This window comes from Cydia splendana, chromosome 6 (genome assembly GCF_910591565.1).
Source record: "Cydia splendana chromosome 6, ilCydSple1.2, whole genome shotgun sequence".
Taxonomy (NCBI): domain Eukaryota; kingdom Metazoa; phylum Arthropoda; class Insecta; order Lepidoptera; family Tortricidae; genus Cydia; species Cydia splendana.
The window spans coordinates 7,110,859-7,134,073 of NC_085965.1; the positions used below are offsets into that span (position 1 = coordinate 7,110,859).

Genomic DNA, 23,215 nt, shown 5'->3' on the forward strand with positions numbered 1-23,215 from the left:
AGAATAGAATAGAATAGTTTTTTATTCGTAAACACACAGACAACAGACATACATTGAAAAAACATAGTGAAAAATAAAGTGTCACGAAATGGTCCCATCTCAGCATGTTGCTGGCGACTTCCAGCGCTGATCTTCCGATTAGACCATCAAGTGAGAAATAATCACGGAAGGTAACAGACAAAAAAAATAAGTAAAGAAACATAAAATAAACCGAAAAATTGATTACACACATTTTACACAGCTAATACAAAAAGGAGATGAATTAAGTACACGGATTAACCGATCGAACTTGTACCATCCGGTCGGGTCACATCGTGGCGCGGCATTAGGCGCGCATAACTAGCGCCAGCGGTAGCTACACGAAATTAAATTCGATGACATGGCATTTGCATTGACAAAGTGTGGTATAATATCATTATTAATGTCACCTTTCTATGAAAACTATGACGTTTATAATCCTCACTCCGTCACTTTGTTCATGTCGGTAGACGGACACAATCTAGAATTTTTTATTCATAACTTATCCAAAATCCCTATTTATTCATTTATAAATTCGAGAAATAAAACTTCACACAAGGGGAATGACCCGCGTATCGCCCATGTTGTGATTTTTTGTCGTTTCGTTTTAAAATGCAAGTGGAACCAGTCAGAGTCAGTGACCGTGCTCGCTTGGCAAACGCGCAGATTCAATCCGTATGAAACAATCAAAGGATTATGCGATGAGCTATATGTTGTTTACATATAGCATCATTGTATGCTTTGGCTATAGTAATTATGTAAAACAATGTTCGGCGCAATATCATTAATGTTGTTGTGTATAGAAATGATATGGAATTTACAACAAAATCCAAGTTGAAATATTGAACATCGATTACCAATCGGTCGTCTCTGTATGCAATTACACCAATTTTCAAATGACACTGTCAATAGTACCTAATACTAGTAATGTAATTTGTTAAAGTGTAATATAATGACATTTTTACTGTGTCTGGCTCGCAATAGCAGGAAATCGTAGGGATATTTCATACAGAACAGCTGATTTGACTCATATTGCAGGCATTCTGTCGAATTCTATACCTACGTGATGTACTGACGTAACGGTTACATCAGATAACTATTAGTTTGACATATAAACTAAACACTGTAGTTATGGCACGTGTAATATGATCATTAAATCAAACGCCACTATCGGTAATTTTTCAAACAGCGTAGACTTTTGAACTCAGCATATTAGCATTTTGTGGACGTTACATAAATGTCGGGCAAATTGCTTTAGGATTTTAATTGGGATGGACCAGAATATCCGCCGTGGTCTATTCATAGATCTGCAATCAGACGGTCTTGGCTATCAATTTGCCAAACCGCGATTGGCATTGGGATCGATAGCAGTGGAATCGATAGCAATAACCTCGATTGAAGGAATGACGTAAAATTATTGATCATTAGGACATAGGACATAGGTGTGTTCTATATGGGAAATTTAGATTTACTAAACTAGGAATAACAAAAAAGTGTGTAAATGTAAATGTGCCGCTGTTAGACAAAAGGCACTAGGCTGATTGATTTTCAGAGAAATTCATTTAAGGAGTAAACGACAGAACCTAACAGCCAAAACATCCATTGGCTAAGTTAAAGCAATCGGACCGGTATCCTAGTAGTCCTGAGTTTAAAGCCTACTCAAAACGATCTTTAAATTAAGTAAAAAACATACCACGGTTTTACCACGGACAAGTTCGTCCGATAACGTCACAAATATCGTTAACTTCAGTCATAATGAGCTAAACAAACCCGACTTTCTCGCGAAACAAGTTGGTGAGTCAGAGCAAGACTTGTCCCCCCCGGCAAGGTCAACACCCCCCCCTCCTTAATGACTGCTATTTCTGGTTCCCGGTCTTAATGCCATCTGCTGCATGTGGCTATACTTAGAATTGAAACAGTAGTTCCAATGCTGCGCTCTAAGAGCCCGTTCACATTAGTGCGTGCGTACCGCGTTTAATTATACTGATGCTATACGAACTGCTAATAAAGATAGACGAACTGCTAATTAACGCGATTTAGATCGCTCGAAGGAAGAGACTGCTATATGACTGCTGTCTGCTATACAACTATATATAACTGTGTGTATGTATGTGTATGTATATGTGTGTGTATGTATGTGTACCTATGTCGGGTGTGTAATGCTTAATATAATTATAAAAAAACTATCATACATTTGTTATAACGCCACTTGATATATTATTGTATGTTATAATGTAATTTTTATTATACGTTTCCTTTATTATATTGTGATTTCATATAAACTGTAATTGATATAATGCCTAATGTAATATAATTTTCAAATAGTATATAGACATATTTTATAATGACATTTGTTATATTATATTTTTGTATAACGTAATACTTCATACAATTTTATCAAGTATAAATACATATATTGTATAACATTTAATGTCATATTTCATTTACTGGTAACGTAAAGTTTTACATACTTTTTATAACTAGTACGCAGACCTAATGCTTTTGCTAGTTATTTCATTCTAGGAAGGTCGCAGTTCTAACCTAACCTAACCAATCTTTTCACGATTTTCGTTCTGCGGGGGCCGCATCTCAAACCTAACCTTAACCACTTTTTTTCTAGAGTATTTTATTCTACGGAGGGACAAAGTTCTAACCTAACCTAACCCTCTTTTTGTTGGTTATTCGTTTATGCGGAGTCGCAGTTCCAACCTAACCTAACCCATTTATGTCATGCAACTATTATGCCACATAAATAATTATGTGATGTCACTTGTTATAACAAATAATATGCTTTAGAGTATGTAATAATTATGGCAATGTATATTAGACGAAGTGTAAAAATACCTTATGACCATTATACCAATAATAACATTATGCATACCGTTAATTAGGTATCACGGTAGTATGCCATTTATTACGTTATTCAAAATAACGATATATCAAGCTATAATATATGAAAAGTAATTATAACAAATGTAATGCACCCCCTATGTATATGTATGTGTGTGTGTTGTATGTATGTATAAACTATCTTTACCCTATTATTTACCTTCATTACGCATTAAGGGATTAGGGTCAATGAGTCTATCGCTGGTGGGGTCGTAATAAAATAATGCCATCTGGAGTGGAGGCGTATTCTGATTGCAATAACCGGTTATGAGTTTGATCTGGATTTGTTCTGTCAGTGTCATAAGTAACATTTCTTATAATAGTAATCGGACGCTAAGATACGGGTTAGCATCATGTTAACCTTATGTGTATTCCCTTTAAATAGAGATAACATATTTTATAACATCTGTATAACATAAAACATAAAGAAAGCTATAGATTAATAACAGATAGATTTGTATAACATCTTTAAAACATTATGTGCGATATTTAACAAATCAAATGACGCCGATGTAACATAATAGTCATTTTATTAGTCATTAAACTTTAGAGAGGGTATTACGAAACATTCAATGTTGAGGACTCTGAAAACTTTCTCAAGTGAGTTAATACATATTAATAACAGAAATAAACAAGGGTAAGTAAATCTGCAGTGGGTTCCTTCTCATATCGGGCTAGCCGGTAATGAGAAGGCTGATCGGCTGGCTAGGCGGGCTGCAGTGGACAGAAAGGAAACGATCAATTAGACCGTCTTATTTGGAAGTTTTTGGCCGCTATAGGAGCACAACCCAGTTGCTATGGAAATAATATTTTAACGAACGCTCTAAAGAAAAAGGAATTTGGTACAAGGCCATAGCAAGTAAACCTCCGCGGATTCCTTGGTGCCTTAATGCTAACATGGGTCGAAAAACTGTTGTAACGGCGCATAGATTGCGAACTGGTCACGTGCCCCTCAATAAATTTAGGTTTCTAATGAAACAGATCGACTCTCCTAACTGCGATATCTGTGGATCAGTAGAAGATGTCTATCACATACTTGTAGAGTGTAGTAGAAATCGCGCCCTTAGGGAGGCGCTCATAACGTCGGCCAATCTAATGCCATATGTAGGTATATCATGCGATACCTCGAAGGAGGTATGCGTGGCCGCGCCCGCCTTCCGGCTGTGACGGCTGTTTCGGGTCGCTCCCCACCTCGTGGGGAGGTCAAACGTCATCATTTTATGGATGACAGTGCTTCTGTTGTAAGGTGGGTTTCTGTGCGTCCATGCTGCTAGCAGACGCGCTGGTGCTGCAGGAGATGGAGCTGTGGTGGTCGTCCAAGGTCGTGCGGGCGGTTAGGTCCGCTACGGCGATGGTGTCTGTAGTTGTAGTCGTGCGGGTGGTGTGGCCCGCTACGGCTGAGGTGCTAGAGGTGTAGAGGTCATGGGCGAGCGGCGCATCTTGTCCGAACGGCGATGGTGTCTGAAGCTGTAGAGTAGTAGAGTCCATAGTCGTGCGGGTGGAATGCCATATGACATCGGTGCCGTGCCTTTATACACATCCTTAGCAACCCAATATCGGGGACGGCACAAATGGCATATTGGGAAGGTGCGAAGTCGGTGGAGGGGGAAGTGGCGCTGATCGTCACAAACACAGGTAATCTTATGGAATGTCCGAGATTAGTACTAGCGGCAGCCGCTTGAACTAATTTTACTCCACAAGATTTAACGTAGAAAGTCCGCCAAAATGAGGGCAGCACCAGTCGTACACATAGCGAATAGATTAGCCGAAGTTATACTCAACAAATAGATTATAATTATTTTTATTTTAAATTACCACTTATATAGATGTAAATGACATAATTTCTGGAGATATAAGAAACGGACATGACAGGGCCGATGTATACAAGGGTATAAAGGTCCTGCTAAATAATTAATAAAAAAAAAGGGTAAGTAACTGTGTATTAGTTTTTACGTGATATTATTATGGTTTGTTTCCCGTAGGTAAAGAACGCCAATCAGCTACCAAATAATATTTAAAAAAATAAATTAATGTTCTGCCTGACTAGCGTCTGACATTTAATGTCTGAAAGGTGACCAATTTACACCTGTTAAGTACCAGGCAGGACAGGTAGTATAGTTACCTTTTCTATAAAAAATACTTTACCTAGTCTTAAACTTGTAATTTTTAACTTTATGGTGCACAATAGAGAATATTTACTAACTTTCTCATAAAACTTATAAACAGGGCACTTTTTATTATATGATCAGGTGTAAAAGAAATAGTTATTACAAAGAAACTGTATGTTAAAGAACAAACAGCAAACCAGTTTGAATAATAGAAAGGCCTTCGACATATTGAAATATCCTGAACCTGAAATCTGCTAAGGATATCCGATATTCCTTTGTGGCTGCAGGTAAGCTGTCTTAATAGTTATGTTTAATATTATTCAAGGAACAAAACAGTTTTGAATGCTTTAGTTTATATTTTCGCAGCACAATTCTTGCGGTAGGTAGTTGTTAAACTTAAGTGGCGCTCTGAACGAACGGTGTAGCATCGTAGATCGAAGGCCGGGTTTCTATTCCCTTCCCGTTGAAGTACCCTTCGAGAGGAAAACGATCTTTACAGTTCCCTAACTTTACACGTTTACCGCGTGACCTATTTTATTGGGCAACTTGTAGTATTTGGACAGAGGGTCTATACTGCAATATCCTGAAATGCTTTTATCTGTTTTACAAGGGCCATACTGTTCGATGATTTAGATACCTATTGATTTAATTATTCTTTAAATATTTCGTGATAATGGCCAAGAGCTGAAATATAACTAAAAGTCTACATTAATTGCAAGAATTGAACAGCAAAGCATAATTGTAAGGACCCAGGTTGATAAGACAGGTAATTAATTTTTATATGATTTATATTTATGTCATACCGATATCTGTAATCTGTCAGTGTCTCTTTCTAGATAATAATATGCTTGTTAGTATAAGACGGGCTAAGCCGCATATTCGTAGGCTAAAACTCAATTATGTTTTTTACTGAATAATATTATCATTAAATAATTCGTACAACCGAACAATTAAAAAATATCAAGGTTTTTCGCGTGTAACGAAACTGTGTGAAATCATAATAAGCCGAAATTACAAGCTCATGAATTTCAAAGCATATTTATTGTACGACTGTCTCACGCTAATTGAAATAGTAGATGCTTATTTTATTTTCGCGAAATGACTTTTGTGGCCTCGTTTTAAGATTTCGTGACGTAGGTAGATTTGGATCACGGGAAGACGTGCGAATGGGTGACAATGTGTAAAGCATTCACGTTACTCTTATTGTGTCAGCTTATTAATTTTGGTAAATTACAACTTTTACTTGTACCACGTTATCATGGTTACGCCAAAGTAAATTTCTGTAAATCACAACGTTTTTTTTGGTACCTACCTAACGGTAAAATATGTATTGTCAATGTCCACTGACTGCCCTACGGAACTCACACACACACACACACACTAATGACGGTGAGGGTGTTCCAGCTTCGATCGCGCCACTGCGTGCACTTCAACTCGTTTGTGGTGCGCGTGCCGCGGCCGCTGCAGGGGACCATCGAGTGCGCCGACTTCTGGCCCGAAGGTTGTCGTGTTTCGGAGGTTCCGGGGCAAACTGCCGAATCCGACACAAGACCAGACGATTCAACGGAGCCACGCCGGTTTGTCGCGTAAATAGTGTTTAGTGTTTTTAAGTTTATAAAAATTGATATATATGTTAGTCTGTAAGGTATTTGTAATATGGGCCTTGTTGCCTGATTTAAAATGTTAAATAGATTAATTAATGCGTATAAAGATAGGTATGTCATGCGCAAAACTAGCACAACGATTTCCGTAATATGGCTAGCCGCCCTAAAACATTACTCGAATCATCTTTATTTTATGTTTCACGCTAATTGGAGTAGTAGATATTTAATTTTCACGAAATGAGTTTTGTGACCTCGTTTGACATTCCGTGAGTGTATGTGGATCACGGGAAGATTCGCGAATGTGTGACAATATGTAAAGCATGCTCGTCACCTGTGCCGTGTCACGCAATGGTGGAGCTAATAAACACTATTAGCACACACGTTGCACGCTTCGAAAGATTACTTAATGCTAAAGCAGATACGCCACTCTTGAGCAAAACACTACACTATACTGACGGCACTGAGTGCCTGAGTAGCGTGAACTGCTCGCACTGGCGCTGCGCTGTGACTCGAAAGAGCGATTAGATTCGCAACATCTAAAGTTTTACAGAATGCGAATTGGCTATACTTTTGTCTGCGAATTGTTAAGCATGCTTATAAAAATTTCCATTTTATTCGAGTGGCGTACCACTATCACAGACAAGACATCCTCCAGACTGAGCATAGTAGCTCTACCCCCTCTGCCACGCATACGGTAGTTTTACTCCATTTTCGAGTCGAAACTGTCTTTGTGTGACGTCCGTGTCTTTGAACGGACCAATCACGGCACGGGACCTCGCTCACCTCGTCCCCCGCAGCCCCGTATTTTTGGCAGCATCGGTTTCATGAAATAATTGCTCTAAACTCCGTCTAGAGGATTCCTAGTCTATGACCACTATAGTATAATTTAATCTGTGCCGGTCCAGAACACAGGCAGGTGACGCAAGATGAGGATAGATGTCTAAGGTCACCTCGATCCGATCCTTCACGCCCGTTTAAACTGTAACGTTACTCAGAACCGGGACAAATTCAGCTGATTGAGATTTATGCAATATCTTGCTGTGCTCTACCTTAATACAATTTGTGTTTGTCGTTTTTATTACATTCTTTACACCGCAATGTTAGAGTAGATAAGTCAATAATGTCAACATTAATATTTCTGTAGCCTAACTAGATAACTTGTTAAATAGTTCTTCAAAATACTAACATGAAGTATCGTTAATTAGCGGCCATTCTTATTATTGATACGTTGATTAATCTAAGTGCTTTAAGATGGCTTTTATGTGCTAAAAGCTATCTTAAAGCACTGAAAGATAGAAAGTATTCAAACGATGAAACAGGCTTCATTCTATTTACGAGTAAAACTATAAGCCTTATCTATGCATTAACGTGGTAATTCAATAAAATCAGGTCGAACAGGCGAGAGATTATAATCTCAATGCACACAACGATTGCAGCGAGGGCAGTTCACAGTCTCATTTGCCAAGCCAAACGCCAACAATATTAATTTAGTTTTAGTTGGCGGTAGGGATTGCAATCCGGTCCGGCGGATCCGGTAATCCGGCCGGATCCGGCACTTTTTAGGAGTTACCGGATCCGGTTAAAATTACCGGATCCGGACCGGAAGTTAAACAGAATAAAGAATGAATGAAAAAGTCAAAATTTAGTAAAATAAGAAGATATTTAATATGACGATGATTGAGAACAGAGGAGGATTTCCTCTTCTTTCATGTTGGTGGCACAAATCGGCACGATACGACGATTACTTATATACTTAGAAGTAAAAATTAAAGAATGGAGATGTTATGGAAGGCATTTGTAACGACCGGTCTGGCCTAGTGGGTAGTGACCATTCAGTGACACTGTCTATGAAGCCGATGGTCCTGGGTTTGAATCCCGGTAAGGTCATTTATTTGGGTGATGAACACAGATATTTGTTCCTGAGTCATGGGTGTTTTCAATGTAAATAAGCATGTATTTATCAATATACTATATGTATATATATCGTCGCCTAGTAGTACTACCTAGCTAGCTAGTACCCATAGTGCAAGCTTTGCTTGGTTTGGGGCTACGAGTAGGTCGATCTGTATAAGATTGTCCCCAAATATTTATTCATGAATTATTTACTTATTTGTGATTTAGACTATAAAACTATTTTCACGGAAAAAAAATGAAAGCAAGATAATATTGGAGCGCATTTCATATACTTTTGGTTAAAAATAAATATCTTGATATTAGAATGGATATCAGCGTTACAAATAATTCCATCTAAGAACAGTTGCGAAAACTTGTCCTTTCAAGGAGTTCTCCAATTCCCATCCTATAATTATCCCATTAACAGGCTTTGGACTCTAATCAAATTTATAATTTTATTGTAAACGTAAATTTGAGCAGAAATTAGTAAATGACTTAGATTTCAAGTTTTATTTTTAATTTGAGATTGACAATGTGACACTTTTTAATACTTACTTTTATTTTATTGTTAAAAAGTTTGTTCTTATTAACTTTAAATTGTTGTTTTATGAATACATTTTTTTAAATACCCTTTGTTTCTCATATAACGTATAAAACTTGAAAAATATGTCATTTAATTAACTTTAATATCCTTATACCTAACCGGATCCGGCCGGATTGAAAATCAATCCGGTTTGCAATCCCTAGTTGGCGGCTACTATAACCGAGCTATTATAGACGATGCCAAAGATATGTATACATTTAACGCCTTAACACAATGGAGTTAAGGTGCACTGGTGTAAACATATCTCCTCGACTTTCAAGAACGGATCTAAAGTCAACGGTAATGAGCTAATTTTAATTATTTGAAAGTGAAACAATATGCCAGGAGACGCTTTGCTTCGTATAAATATACTGTATAGGTGTATAGGTCTAAAAATACACCATATTTTTAGAAACGAATGCTCAAACAATCTGTAGTTGATTAATGTTACGTTAACATTAGGCATGGATGGAAAGTTTGACGGTTTTCCATTGAATGACGTCAGCGCCATTTATTATTTAGGCAGTTCAATAAACTTTTAACCCCCGTCCTGCGATGTTAAGTTATAGGTTTAACTTATCGGTATACCTATTTTAGTTTGTAGAATTTAATTCTGGAGACTATAAATACGAGGCAAAATTAGAAACGAATGTTACTAACCATTTGTGATCGAATGTCCTATGTTAACAGTAAGTTAAGGTTTGGTAAAACGTTTTTATGGTTTTATTTTTATATGATTTGACGTCAATGCCATGTATTACGTCAATCGATTACAGTCCGTCTAAGCTAACTGTGCACCGATTCGAATAGAACAAAGTGAGGGAGTATAATTTTAAACGACATAGTTTTTAGGGTTCCGTACCTCAAAAGGAAAAAACGGAACCCTTATAGTAGCGGTCGGCAACCTTTTTTTGCGTAGTTTTAGTAGCGTAGTTAACGATGAGTAAGTTGACGCCGGCCGCACTTTGTTAATATTTATGACTTTATCAGACATTGTCGTTTCTCAATATTACATAGCCAGAGAGGCTCGCAGGCCGCAAGTGACAGTTTCACGAGCCACATGCGGCCCGCGGGCCGCAGGTTGCCGACCGCCGCCTTATAGGATCACTCGTGCGTCTGTCTGTCTGTCCGACCACCCCCCCCCCCCTTTATCTCTGAAACTACTGGGCCTAAAATTTTGAAAAAAATACACAAAATAGTACTTTACGTAGGTATAGATGACCGGAAAACCTATTAGAAATGTGCAGTCAAGCGTGAGTCGGACTTATGTCCGGAACCCTTGGTACGCGAGTCTGACTCGCACTTGGCCGGTTTTTTTACACAACTACCCAACATTATAAACGTCATAGTTCCATAGAATGCCATGCACAATTACCTTAGTCGGACTCCAATTAAATCGTAATTTTTCCGATCGTCCTTAACTTGCTTATATTCTGTATACATTTTTGTTTATGGAATCATATATACGAGTAGTTACAGCCATCGATACCGATGCACACAGCCCGAAGGGCACAAACATCAAATTCTCTTTGCACCTATGCAAACTGTAGGTATACGACAGAAATCCATGTATTTTCCAAACAAATCTACAGCAAATGTACGAAAGGAAATGGCACGGAGTCATGCATGCATGACCGCGTCTTTTGTGTGAACTTTTATATCCCGCCAGAGGGTGCGGAGTCAATAGCATTGCTACTACAGTTGGAAACTAGATGTGGGCGCGATAACGAGGCTTAACTTTGAACAGCCTTCGCAATAACATTAACCTGTGTCGCGGATTTAATAATACTAGAAATAACACATATTTAGTTGGGTTAGGGTCATACAGGTTACTGGCGAGGTTGCGGAAGAGTACTTCGGCGTTCCTGGGACCTTGCCGTAAATTAGCAGCGAGGCGGCAACAGAGGGGTTTTAGTGGGTAAACCTGGGGTCTCATTAGCCCACAACAGGGAGTCCCACATAACCATCCCGACCCGTCCCCGCGCCGGGTGGTATGCGTAAAACATTTCCCCTCTTTAAAAAAAAGGGTCATACAGCCCATACAGGTTAAAGACGTGCCTGCTAAAATTTGTCTCAAAATTTATTGAGGACCGACTGATTGTGAAATCCTTACCTATACCTAAACGACCCTTCTACCAAAGGCAGATTTAGTGAGAGGGGGGAGTAAAGGGATCGAGTCCCTCCCTCCCCCAAACATCTGAATCCCTCCATGAATTTTAAGATCCCTAAACCTATCCAAGTGTTGCGGTTCAAGCCCCTCTCAAACCAAAATCCTGAATATACAACTTTTCTACGTTTCTTAGTGCCACTTGCACCATCCCCCTAACCTGGGGTTAAGCGGTTAAACCGTTAACTCAGTGTCAAATTGTACTGGTAACCATGGTGACTTCAGGTTTAACCGGTTAACCCGGGGTTAGAGAAATGATGCAAGTGGTGCTTATTGACTTATAAAATACTCTCCTTTAAACATAATTGCTTCAATTATAAAGCGGGATCGTGAACTTTTAATAAACACAACCTATTTAAGGTAAAATATGGCCGTCATTCTGCGAAGTTCGCTTATTAAAGCCAACAGTAGGTTAATGCCTGAATTAAGTTAAGCCGGTAGCAAAGGGAATCCGACCCCGAGTTTCTTGTATAATAGCTGGGTAAACATGATTAATATCAAACATTTACTGAAGAATATTAAATATAGTATAAACAAGGTAATGAGACGATTTTTTACCCATGCAGCTTTGCTAAAACTATTATATTTCTGAGAGTTAACAGATAATGCACTAAAAAATGTGTGGCCTTGTTAAAATCGCACTTATATCGTAACCTGTACCGGATGCTCACAATTTTCGTAGCATAACTTAAGAATTAAATGGACCCTATACAAATAGGTACTTAATATAATTTATCATATTATTAATAGTAGAGGAAATTCCCTAAATATGAACTAAGCTTACAGCATTACTAGTTGCTGCCAGCGACTTCGCCTGCGTGGAATGATAGGCCGAAAACTATCTCCATACCAACTTTCTTTTAAATGAATGAACTATTTAAGCGTGAATTAAAACCAAAATATTACGTGCTAGTCAATCAGTGCTAACCCGTTATACTCGCGTATTTTTTTAAATGCAACAAATCTTCGCGGATTAGCAAAGTTATATTTTGGTTTTAATTAAAATGGATTTCCGCAAAGTAACGCCTGATTCTATTCATTATTTAAGCGTGAAGAGGTAACAGACAGAGTTACACATTTATACTTTGTTACATATTAGTAGGGATAGGGATAATAAAAAAAACTTATCGCACGCAAAAAAAATAGCAGAAAGCCAAATATATAAGGTGTAAATATGCTCTGTAGGTATTTGCTGCCTGAATAAATAGGATGACAGTTGAAAAGGGCCTCCGAATCAGAAAACCAATATCATGTTATATCTACTCCTAGCTAGCGACACAGCAAATCTGCCGAGCTTTTACGTGTTGATTGGATTTCTGCTTTGTGGGATCGCAAAAGCCAGCCGTTTTTAATTATCAGTTAAATTAATTTGATCCTCGTAATTTACAAAATGTCATCATAACTTCGTTATTTATCTCACTACATTTCTTGACTTGACCTCAGTTATTCTGGACGTTAATTAATTAAGTTGTTTAATATTGTAAATTAATATTGTACAGTCAACGGTAAAAATATGGGTGTACAAATCATCTCAAAAAATATGTCCCATAACTCTTATGTCAGTGAATTAAGAACTATGGGACATATTTTTGAGTAAGTTGTCTACACCCATATTTTTACCGTTGACTGTAAATAGTGTACTTCCATTTACGATTAAGTTTTTTTTCTCTCTCTTTGTTCGCCTGTGTGTATACGTGTTAGCATTCGTTTAATTTAGAATTCTATGTAACTACCTATAAGTTTCTTTAATTGGCTTTCTGTGTAAATCTTGATATATTGTATGTTTAAAGCTGTTGGTTTCACTCAACATAAATAAATAAGTAATTTTAATAATTAAAGTTATTTTAAACGAGATACTCACGTCACGTATTATTAAGTAGAATAAACACATTTTTCGGTTCGTTTTTGAGGATCTTCGCTTGGAGCACCAATTGCATCGTATCTACTGATCGAGCGGGCGACGTGTACGTACACGTACAAAGAAAGTGGCTGGGTTTATAGACTGTTAACCTGATTTAGTTAAATATCTCTTTGTGAAATTTATTTATAGGTACCCAGCTCGAAGGTTTTACCGTTTGTACGTTGTTCGGAAGTAAGTACCGCCGTAAAATTCACGACACGAGCTAATATAAAATACGCAAACTGATTACCATGCAATTCGTACTGGGTCGTCGAAAAATACCATACCTAAAATATGTTTATGTAAATCTTTTGGTAGTGAATTTAATACTTGACAATAAAAGAACCAATCACAAAGGTTCAATAGAGTTGATAAAATTCATATGAATAATTACAATGCATTCGTCGCCTGTCTATATATGCTACGGTCAGTATTGTACCTATGAATTGATTACAAAAACAATAATCGTATAGAATTATAGATAATGGGACATGAAACTATATTGACGCCATATGACGGCCATTGTTCGGAACATGTGCACAATATTGGGTCGTACAAACATTGTTAAGGTTAGCATACAACATGACATAGTGCCGGCGTGTTAAGTGCTACCGACTTAACACTTCAATGTTTGTAGAGATTATTTAGGGTACATTACATTTTAGGTGTTCAGTGCTAGAGTGTGAAACATACACATGGTTGAAAGAATTCATAGTCAAATGCATTTCTCTCACACGGTAGTTTCAAACAGATACAATGTTGTTTTCTAATCTATGTTAACGATTAATATTCCGTATTTATTACTTGAAATTGAAGTAGTTGAATTGTATGTTACCGTAAACTAAAAGTTTTGAATGAAAACGCGTTTTCCCTAGTTAAAACTAGTTTTCCGTATCGCCTTAATAAAAACGCGTTTTCACTAATTAAAACTAGTTTTCCTTAGTGTCTTGGTGAACAAACTACATAGTTGTTATGTTTGTAATTTGAACAATACCCGTCAGCATGATCGGCATACGGCAAGTAAGACTCGGATAAAAGATTTGATTGAAAAAAGAATAGGTACCTACACATTAAAACATCATTTTATTTAAAAACTTGAATTAACAGTAGTGTCTATTTGTTTCGTAAATAGGCCATGTATTCCATTACTTCATGTCCAAATATTTGCAATAAGTAGTAAACAATGATTATGGCCGTTATAAGGAACCCATCTGTGTAATCTGTGATGTCAGCTCTGTCTAGCTGTCCCCTTTAGCTAGGGTTGCCAATGTTGCCATGTGAAATAAAAAATTAAATATTCTGACAAGTCCGGACGCCTCACTCTAAAAATCACATTTACTGGACGGTTATTTTTCCAAACACAATTTATCTACAATTCACCTATACCATTACTACCATAAAGTGTAAAAACGCCAATTAAATCCCAATATCTTTCGTGGGCCACTAGCGTGTTTACTCTCCACCTTAAGCTGTACCTATTTTACTACCTATAGCATAACCTTCCATTTCCTGTGCCCAACTCCGAACTTTTAGCTAATTTCTAGAGGTTAGCTGAGGTTTTTAAAATCCCTGACACTCGGCAAGTTCCCCCGCAATCCTGACAAAGGCCCATAAATCCTGATATTTCCAGAAATCGAGAAATCCTGACATATGGCAACCCTACCTTTAGCTCACCAAGACAGAATGCGCCCCAGTTGCAAAAGGATTGCAACAGCGATCGCATTCTCATCCATTATCTGTCCGTAGACATTCGCTACGCCCGATCCATCGTCGTTTGTCTTGTTTGATAAACAATTTGCAACTTCGCTCGTAAACTAAGCGCGTACCAGACAATATTACCAGTGGGGAGACACTCCTGACTTCGGGCAAACTCGGCTCCGTTCGGCTCAGCATTGTTCCGAGTAATTATTAGGGTTGACACAACTAGACGTCCCTTTGCGTGCACGACCATAGATAAGATAATTACTTGAATTTTGACAACCCTAAATAGTCGAAAGTGATAGTGCCATAAGTAAGAAAGGGATATCATGAACCGCTGTCAAACTTCGGTTTTGTAGGAAGTGCATGTCCTTTCTGTACGGTAGTACAATTACTTATTCTGTGATATTACTTTGCGTTTTGCTTCAATCGGTAAGTACCTACTGAATTTGCCATTGTTTACTTCTAATAATGATTTACGAGAAAGATAGAGTCCGGCTAAGATAACTTTGCACCGACTTAAACAGAACAAAGTGAGGGAACGTCATATTTTCATAGAAGTTTGACATTTATGATGACATTGCCACACGTTGTTTTTGCAAATGCCGTGCAGAAATATCTTGGTCCTCGAGACGTCAGGGTGCTCGACACTCTTCCAGTACATGTCATATTTGCACTTATGTTATTGTCAATAGAAGTGACAGCAGGGTGTTAACTATTGGGTATTAGCGTGTCGAGCACTAGGACTTTTACATTATATTGTGTGTAAATTTGCAAAGTAAATCTATATACATAATATAAAGTGGTCTATAGACGCGTATGTCTGTCTGTCTGTCTTGACGGCCATATTATTACTACTAAGCCAGATTCGCACTAGGGGCTTTTGCATGTATCAAAACAGTATTTTAAGTATGTCTTATTACAGTTATTACCAATATCGTTAACTAGTAATGTACTGAATTATAAGAACCTCCTACGAACGTAGTACGTATTACAAATAGAGTAAAGGAGTAGTCTTTCCCACTCGTGCATGAAATTGTTTAATACGCAACTTTGATAATTTCCTACAAATTACCCAATATATAAAACACATAATGGAAAGTCAACAGTAGGCATGCGGGCATTGAAAAGTCAATGTTTTCTTAGCGCTCACATATCCCGGCGTCATTTAATCTCTTTACAAATAAGGAGATCAGTAAAACAGTGGTAAGCAACAAGTGGACGCTATTATGTTACTGTGTCCACGCCGTCCCCTCGCCGCGTGTGAGCATATAGCTCTTATAGTTACTTAGGTAATAACCAACGCAGCTTAGCCGCTGGCGTTATTCATGTCGCCCTGAGACCAGTCGAACGGTCGTAGGAGGCTGGCCAGTACATGCAAGGAGGCCGGCGTCATTTAATCTCTTTACAAACAAGGAGATCAGTAAAACAGTGGTAAGCAACAAGTGGACGCTATTATGTTACTGTGTCCACGCCGTCCCCTCGCCGCGTGTGAGCATATATGTAGATCTTATAGTTACTTAGGTAATAACCAACGCAGCTTAGCCGCTGGCGTTATTCATGTCGCCCTGAGACCAGTCGAACGGTCGTAGGAGGCTGACCAGTACATGCAAGGAGGCCGGCGTCATTTAATCTCTTTACAAACAAGGAGATCAGTAAAACAGTGGTAAGCAACAAGTGGACGCTATTATGTTACTGCATGTGTCCACGCCGTCCCCTCGCTGCGTGTGAGCTATAGACTTAGGTAATAAACAACGCAGCTTAGTCGCTGGCGTTATTCATGTCGCCCTGAGACCAGTCGAACGGTCGTAGGAGGCTGGCCAGTATATGCAAGGAGGCTGGCGTCTCTTTACAAACAAGGAGATCAGTAAAACAGTGGTAAGCAACAAGTGGACGCTATTATGTTACTGTGTCCACGCCGTCCCCTCGCTGCGTGTGAACTATATACTTAGGTAATAACCAACGCAGCTTAGCCGCTGGCGTTATTCGTGTCGCCCTGAGTACAGAAGGCTAGCCAGTAAGTACATGCAAGGAAGCTGTCACTTAAATGATCGGGTACGTTTGGCTAGTACTTCCGAATCAGTTCTGATGACGAAGAAGTTCTGATGTTGTCATTCGCTGTAGCCCGAATACTTGCCGGACGTACTGTACTGTACTGAGTATGTTAGAGCGACGACAACCGCATATGTAACAACCCTAGGGATCCGGATGGGAGATATCCTTCCTTTCTCAGCAGTTAGCAGTAAAGGTTGGTGATTTTACACATCCGTGTCCACTGTGTCCAGTCTAAAACAGGGATGTCATGATTCATGATTTGTCACTAATACTATTGCGTCGAGTGCTGTCAAACATTGGTCATGCCCACATGACCCCACTAGGAGAAACATACCCCAGTAGGAGAAACATAGTTTATTTAGTTAGGGGCAACAGAAAGAATATGAGTATTCCCTACCCTACAAATGTTTCTGTTACCTCAATGTTTATCTTACTCCACCTAACCTTACATTGATTCCTGTAATAAATGTTGTTTCGGACCTTGAGGTCACAGATATACAAGTTTGCGTCGAGCGCTCGTCAAACATGATAGCAATAGCAATACTGGGCCTGTTAACTAGCGGATGCGGCATCCACTTTGTAGTCGGGTGCAGCCTTCCTCGAACGCTTCGGATATCTTTAACACTATTAAACACATTAGTGTCCAGATTCCATTTTAAAACGTACAATTTCTGCACTATCCAAAGGATGTTAACAATAAATAACAAGTTATATGCCGGAACCTTTTTCATACAAACTATTAATAATGTTTCCCTTAGTATTAACTCATATTTAGCTAATGTTCACATGCATATGGAAAAAAAAATTATGAATAACGCTTGGATGCAACTATGCTGCCTCTCCGGCTTGAGCCTTCGTGGAAACAGACCAAAAACCTTCAATTTTAATTCGTTCTTGATTTTACACCTTGCCTTTTTAGGATTCCGTAGTCAACTAGGAACCCGTATAGTTTCGCCAAGTTCATTCGAATTCTCCTTATTAGGGCCTACGCGAGTGTAAATTGTTTGCAATGAAAATTGCTTATGCAACAGTTTCACATCTATTCAGGCGTTCATTGATTTTCATTACCTACAATTTAAACAGATTACATTGATAAGACTATCGAAAAATATCTTAGCGATAATAAAATCTGTAAGTTCATGTCGTATCTTGACTTCAAAACGGCTTTCATTAAAAAAAAATACGGTTAGACACATCTATGAAATGGCCTATCCTATGAGTCACATATTGTCAATAGCGCTAAATGTTTTTACAGTTGGGCTGCTTTCGATGAGTTCCGCGTATCAGCCACTATCGGACGGTTCTAGTGATACTGATAACGCGAAAACAACTGGTGTTTGCAAGCAAAAATATTCTACAAGCCATTACGTCAATCAGCTTCAGAGTGACATTGACGATGTAACATGTAGGACTGTAGGTATATTCTGGGTATCGTGCACTACAAACAAAAATACTTCTTAAGACGATGACAACTGAAAATGAACATGGTACATAACATATTCTGGAAAAGACTATTCAAATCGTATACTTTTGCACTACTGTGTATTCCAGGTCTAGTGGTATTTTTTTTTACAATTACTTTAAAAATTACATCAAATCCTGTGGCTATACTATTTTTAATACTCTATAAACCATGGTCAGAAATACGCTGTTAAAATTTGATGGAATATAGACCGTCTGGATTGTGTAAAAAAGAAATTAGGTATGTAGTGGAATCGCCAACGCAGCGAGAGAGTCATAGATGCAGCGTGTCTGGAACAGTGCCAAGTCTACGGGCGCCACGTACGTCTAATGTGACATTTTGCGTAACCTGAGCTTGAAAAATATAATAGTTCTTTCAGTATTTATCGAATATGTAATTTACGTCTCGATTAGATCGGAAATATATTGATTACACTAGCTTTTCCGGTAAAGCTGTGAATAAGTCATTGAACACAGAAGATACAACAATAATACATACCAGTCCACACAGTCCAGTACAGTAATACAGGCCAGTCGCTAAATACAAACTCTGAACCACTCTGGACAATGACCTACTTTTTAAATAAACAGATTTCAAGTACTTAGTACCTACGCTTCAAGAGCGGAATATTGACAGAAACGAAAGTGTAACAGTAAAAAAGAAAGCAATAAAGCATTACAGACCAGTCTAGATACAGAAGTTAGGTCCCAGGCAGACCTTGTCTTGCCGCGGGGCTGCGTGTCCTTACGGCGGCCCAGCGAGCCGTAGTTAGAGGGCGAGGGTTCATCGCGCCGCCGCCGCCCGCCCCGCCGTAGTGAAGAAAACCAGTTGGAGACCGAACCCCGGCGCTCCTCCTCGGCCGGAGGCCCGGCTTTGATGAACATCACTTCACGAGCGCATCACACGCTTCTAACGCCTACAAGCCACGGACGATTAGAAAACGCAACAAAGGAAATAATGCGATGACCTCGCCGCCCCGGTTTGGTTCGGAAATTACGTTTGGTAAGTCAAGTCAGTATTTGGGCCATTTGGTGAAAGGACACAAGAAAAAGATGTAAGCACAACAAAATGACAATGGATATAAGAAGCGGTGTACGAAGAATCCTAATGAATAATCATCACCACATATTGCACAAGAAGCATGAAACCGAACGAATGAGTGAGCTTGATGGTGCGGTTGGGGAAATTACCCGAGAGTTGGTCAAGCACAACAAAAACTATTCAGAAAGTAATGAACAAGCGCTTATTGCGAAGAATCCTAACAAACAAACAACAGATAATTGCACAAGCATGACCTAGCGTATGATAGCAGTGAAAACATGGATGAAAGCACAGACAGACCTGGTCATAGTCGTCGTCGTAAGTGCTGGTAGCGCGGGCCAGCCGCGCCAGTAGCGGCCACCACAGCGCGTCGCAGAGCAATTTCACATGTAAACACATCCCCACGCGCCATACACTTCCCCGTAAGGAACGCACGATACTGAAGATAGCTGCGGACGCTTGGCACTTTGACAACTCTACATGCGTATGCTTATCTTTGTATTCGACAAGGTTGTCACACCTGAATTAACGTTTATCAGTAGCGTAAAAACAAATGTATGATTCAGAATACTACGATTACCCGTATTTCGAAACGGCGTTACAATTAATGAGTTGAACTGACTTTTGAGCGCCAAAGCGGCGACCATACATGGCATTCTCGTGAGTTAGCTTAGTTATAAGCAGCTGAGTATATAATATTCAAAATAGAACCATAACATAATTATAAGAAAAACACACTTGTAGAGGGGAACGGTTTTCCATCTACATAATACATATTTGATTTATGTGTAAAGGGGCCCACTGATTAACAGTCCGCCGGACGGTATCGGCCTGTCAGTTGTTCGGATCTGTCAAAATTTTGTTCTAACTGACAGGCCGATACCGTCCGGCGGACTGTTAATCAGTGGGCCCCTTTACACATTAAGTCTGTACATTTCGCAAAATGGTTTATGAGACAAATAATAAAAATCCTCGTCAAGTTATCAAATCAACGGGAAAGAACACAAATGGACAGTTCTGTTATCAGAGTTGGCAAGTGGCCGCGGAAGCGACAGAGGAAGTATGATAAACCGATGAATCGCGAACATTGTCCGAGGGAATGCAACTGCGATGACTCAGTTGGGACCACGTAAAACCGGTAGGCATTTCAATGATCAAATTCCAATTCCGCACCGGAAAATTGCCCAGCTTTAGGCAGCTGTCCAACGAGAAACCTTAACTTTAGGCATCTATCCAGCGGAGTGGCGAGAAAGCGACTAGGAATAAACTATATCCTCGCGCAAGAAAGGATAAGGACTTTTTCTAAGAGAAAACACTCGTGTGCAAAGAAAGTTACCAACACGTCACTGTTTTCCGACTAATCATACATAATTTTATTCACGGTATAGTGAAGGCTGTGATTTGCGTAACGTTATGCTTCGACCCAACTGACCCCACGTGAAAACTTGCTCGACAAGCATGTGTCGTGAGTTGGTAGTTAGCTGAACTTTAAATGCTCAAGGCTTCAAGGTTAAGGCTAGCCTTCTGTGGTAAAACTAATTTTTATTTAGCTTTCTCTATAAGTCTTGTGCAAGCACTAACAATACTAAATATCTATGTCAGCAAATGCTGCGTCTGTACTAAAATAGATTTGCTCTATTCGACTAAGCTTCTACAACTTTTCGTTGAGTAAGGCTCATTGAGCAAGTATGACTCCGAGTCTCAAAGAACTTTGCGAGATTAAAGTAGACATAGGAGGGCACTGTCCGAATGGAAACCTAAATTTAACCTTAACCTTACAGACATGAGAACCTTTACTATCTTTCTGTGAATAACATTATGTTTGCAAGTTAATTAAATGTAAATAATCATGAGCTCCAGCTGGGCTTGGGACAAGGGTCATTGCTACGAGTGCCATTGCTATGATAATAAACTACGACCATTTTAGGCATATCGTCGGTTGACAACAAAGTCATAAAAGTAACAAATACCTACTTAAACAAAGATCGTGTCCGTTTAGTTATATACGAGGATTCGAAATATTTGACCGATTACGGCAAAGACAAATAGGAGAGGGTGTAAATCGCCGATTTAAGTCCCGTTTAAGTGAATAACAATTATTTTAGCAGTCGTAGTCATGTTTATACTTGCGTCAGGTGTTCCACCGTAGCGTCGAATGTACTGAGCCAATTTCGATAAATTATAGTGCCAAGCGTCTTTTAAACTCTGATGACACAGGCTACATTTTAACCAATTCAAAAAAAGTTTATCAAATCTTTTTATTGTCAACTAACGATATGCTCACAGAATGCAATATGGATGCGGCTTTACATAATGACGTCACTAATACAAGTAAATGAGTATCATAATGTTAGACGTCTAATGACTGTTTGCATGTGATGATTATCGACTGGGACATAAGCGTTGACAATGCTGATATTACACCATGGTAAACATTAATGACACTAACATCACATCATAAAGAGCATTAGAATAATAAGAACTTTATATTCAGAGACAAAGTGTTAAATATTATGTGGAAAATTGTACCAAAAACTGCGTCAATTAACTGACACGAAAGACAAAATAATGACAAACATACAAGTGCATGTCATGCATGAGAAAAACAGGTAACTGGAGGACAGGCATATTTATCAGAAAGAATCATATTGAGTAAGATACTCTACTAATTAGTATTACTGGTTGATTATAAAATTATAATCAAGCATATGATATAAAGCAATGCGGATGTTTTCGCAAGTCTCAGAAGTAAACAAAAACCAGTTCATATAAAGAATTCGAATAGAAATCTTGTTCAGGAAAAAAAATACGGTCGAGTTGTAGAATGCCCTGCATGGAACTTCCTACGCATAATATCTGCATAATGAGCTCATTATTACTTCCACAATACAACTAGTTAGCCGCTAAGGTAGACTAAGCTACTGCTAAGTGTTTAGTACAGAAAGTGTCGATGCGAATAAAAGGGAACCTTAGGCCGGTTTGCGCTTATTACATGTTGCAATACAAAGCACCCCTCCCGACAATTGCCAGTCCCTTTTTTATTCAAAATGATACATTCCCAGCACTAACGTCAAATGTTTAGCGAACAATCATCAATTTCTTGATAATTTCGCTATCATTTGCACGTAAATGTAAGTATACTGTACTATAATACTATACTGTAGTACTACAGTGTAGTATAACTCCTTAGTGCTAGCATGAAGGTTAACAAGTCTAGGAATGCTTCTTATAAACATTGCATTGAACGTGATTGAAAACAATATTCAATAAGGAAAATTATTGACATGAAGACTCAACAATGACTATGACGACTCAAACAAACCGTATCGACATTAAACAACATGGTGTTTAATTTTAATTAGTAATACATCATGTTTTAGGAAAACTGGACGGCGAAGTCATCCACATATCCATATAACACTTACTCTACACAACACAATACTGCAGTCAGAATCCGTCAAAAACAGCACTAGATTCACAAAGTACACAGTCCCTTGGCACTGCGGTCCCGGTAACTGTCAGCTGTATGCGGTTCAGAGCGACGTAGCGACGCGTCCGCACGGCGTGGCGGACCGTCTGATACTAACTTACTACGATACCGCTGTAGTAAGCCTGTGCATTGATGGCTTACGTCAGACTGGTCGCGTATTGAATGAAAGGCTTAGTGAGGATGTCGAGATTTTAAGGGAGGGTTTTGTTGATTAAGTTAGGAAAATGTCTGTCTTGATCTTGAGTATTTCTATCATATCTTTCTGTTGCTAAGGGTGGTATTCCACCTGTCCAATTTTTTGGCCCAA

At 38.8% G+C, this 23,215-nt stretch overlaps 1 protein-coding gene across 1 annotated transcript in view; it reads right to left on the reverse strand.

Annotated features, from left to right (window-relative positions):
• Positions 1–23,002, reverse strand: part of LOC134791338 (cytohesin-1) — an 81,947-nt gene extending 58,945 nt beyond the window's left edge. Inside the window, exons 1-2 of the mRNA XM_063762354.1 lie at positions 22,844–23,002; positions 19,061–19,293 (exon numbers count right to left, since the gene is read on the reverse strand). Of these exons, the coding sequence (XP_063618424.1) occupies positions 19,061–19,261 (201 nt within the window). The 5' untranslated portion in view covers positions 19,262–19,293; positions 22,844–23,002. The remainder of the gene's footprint in view (positions 1–19,060; positions 19,294–22,843) is intronic.
• Between the last annotated feature and the right edge of the window lie 213 nt (positions 23,003–23,215).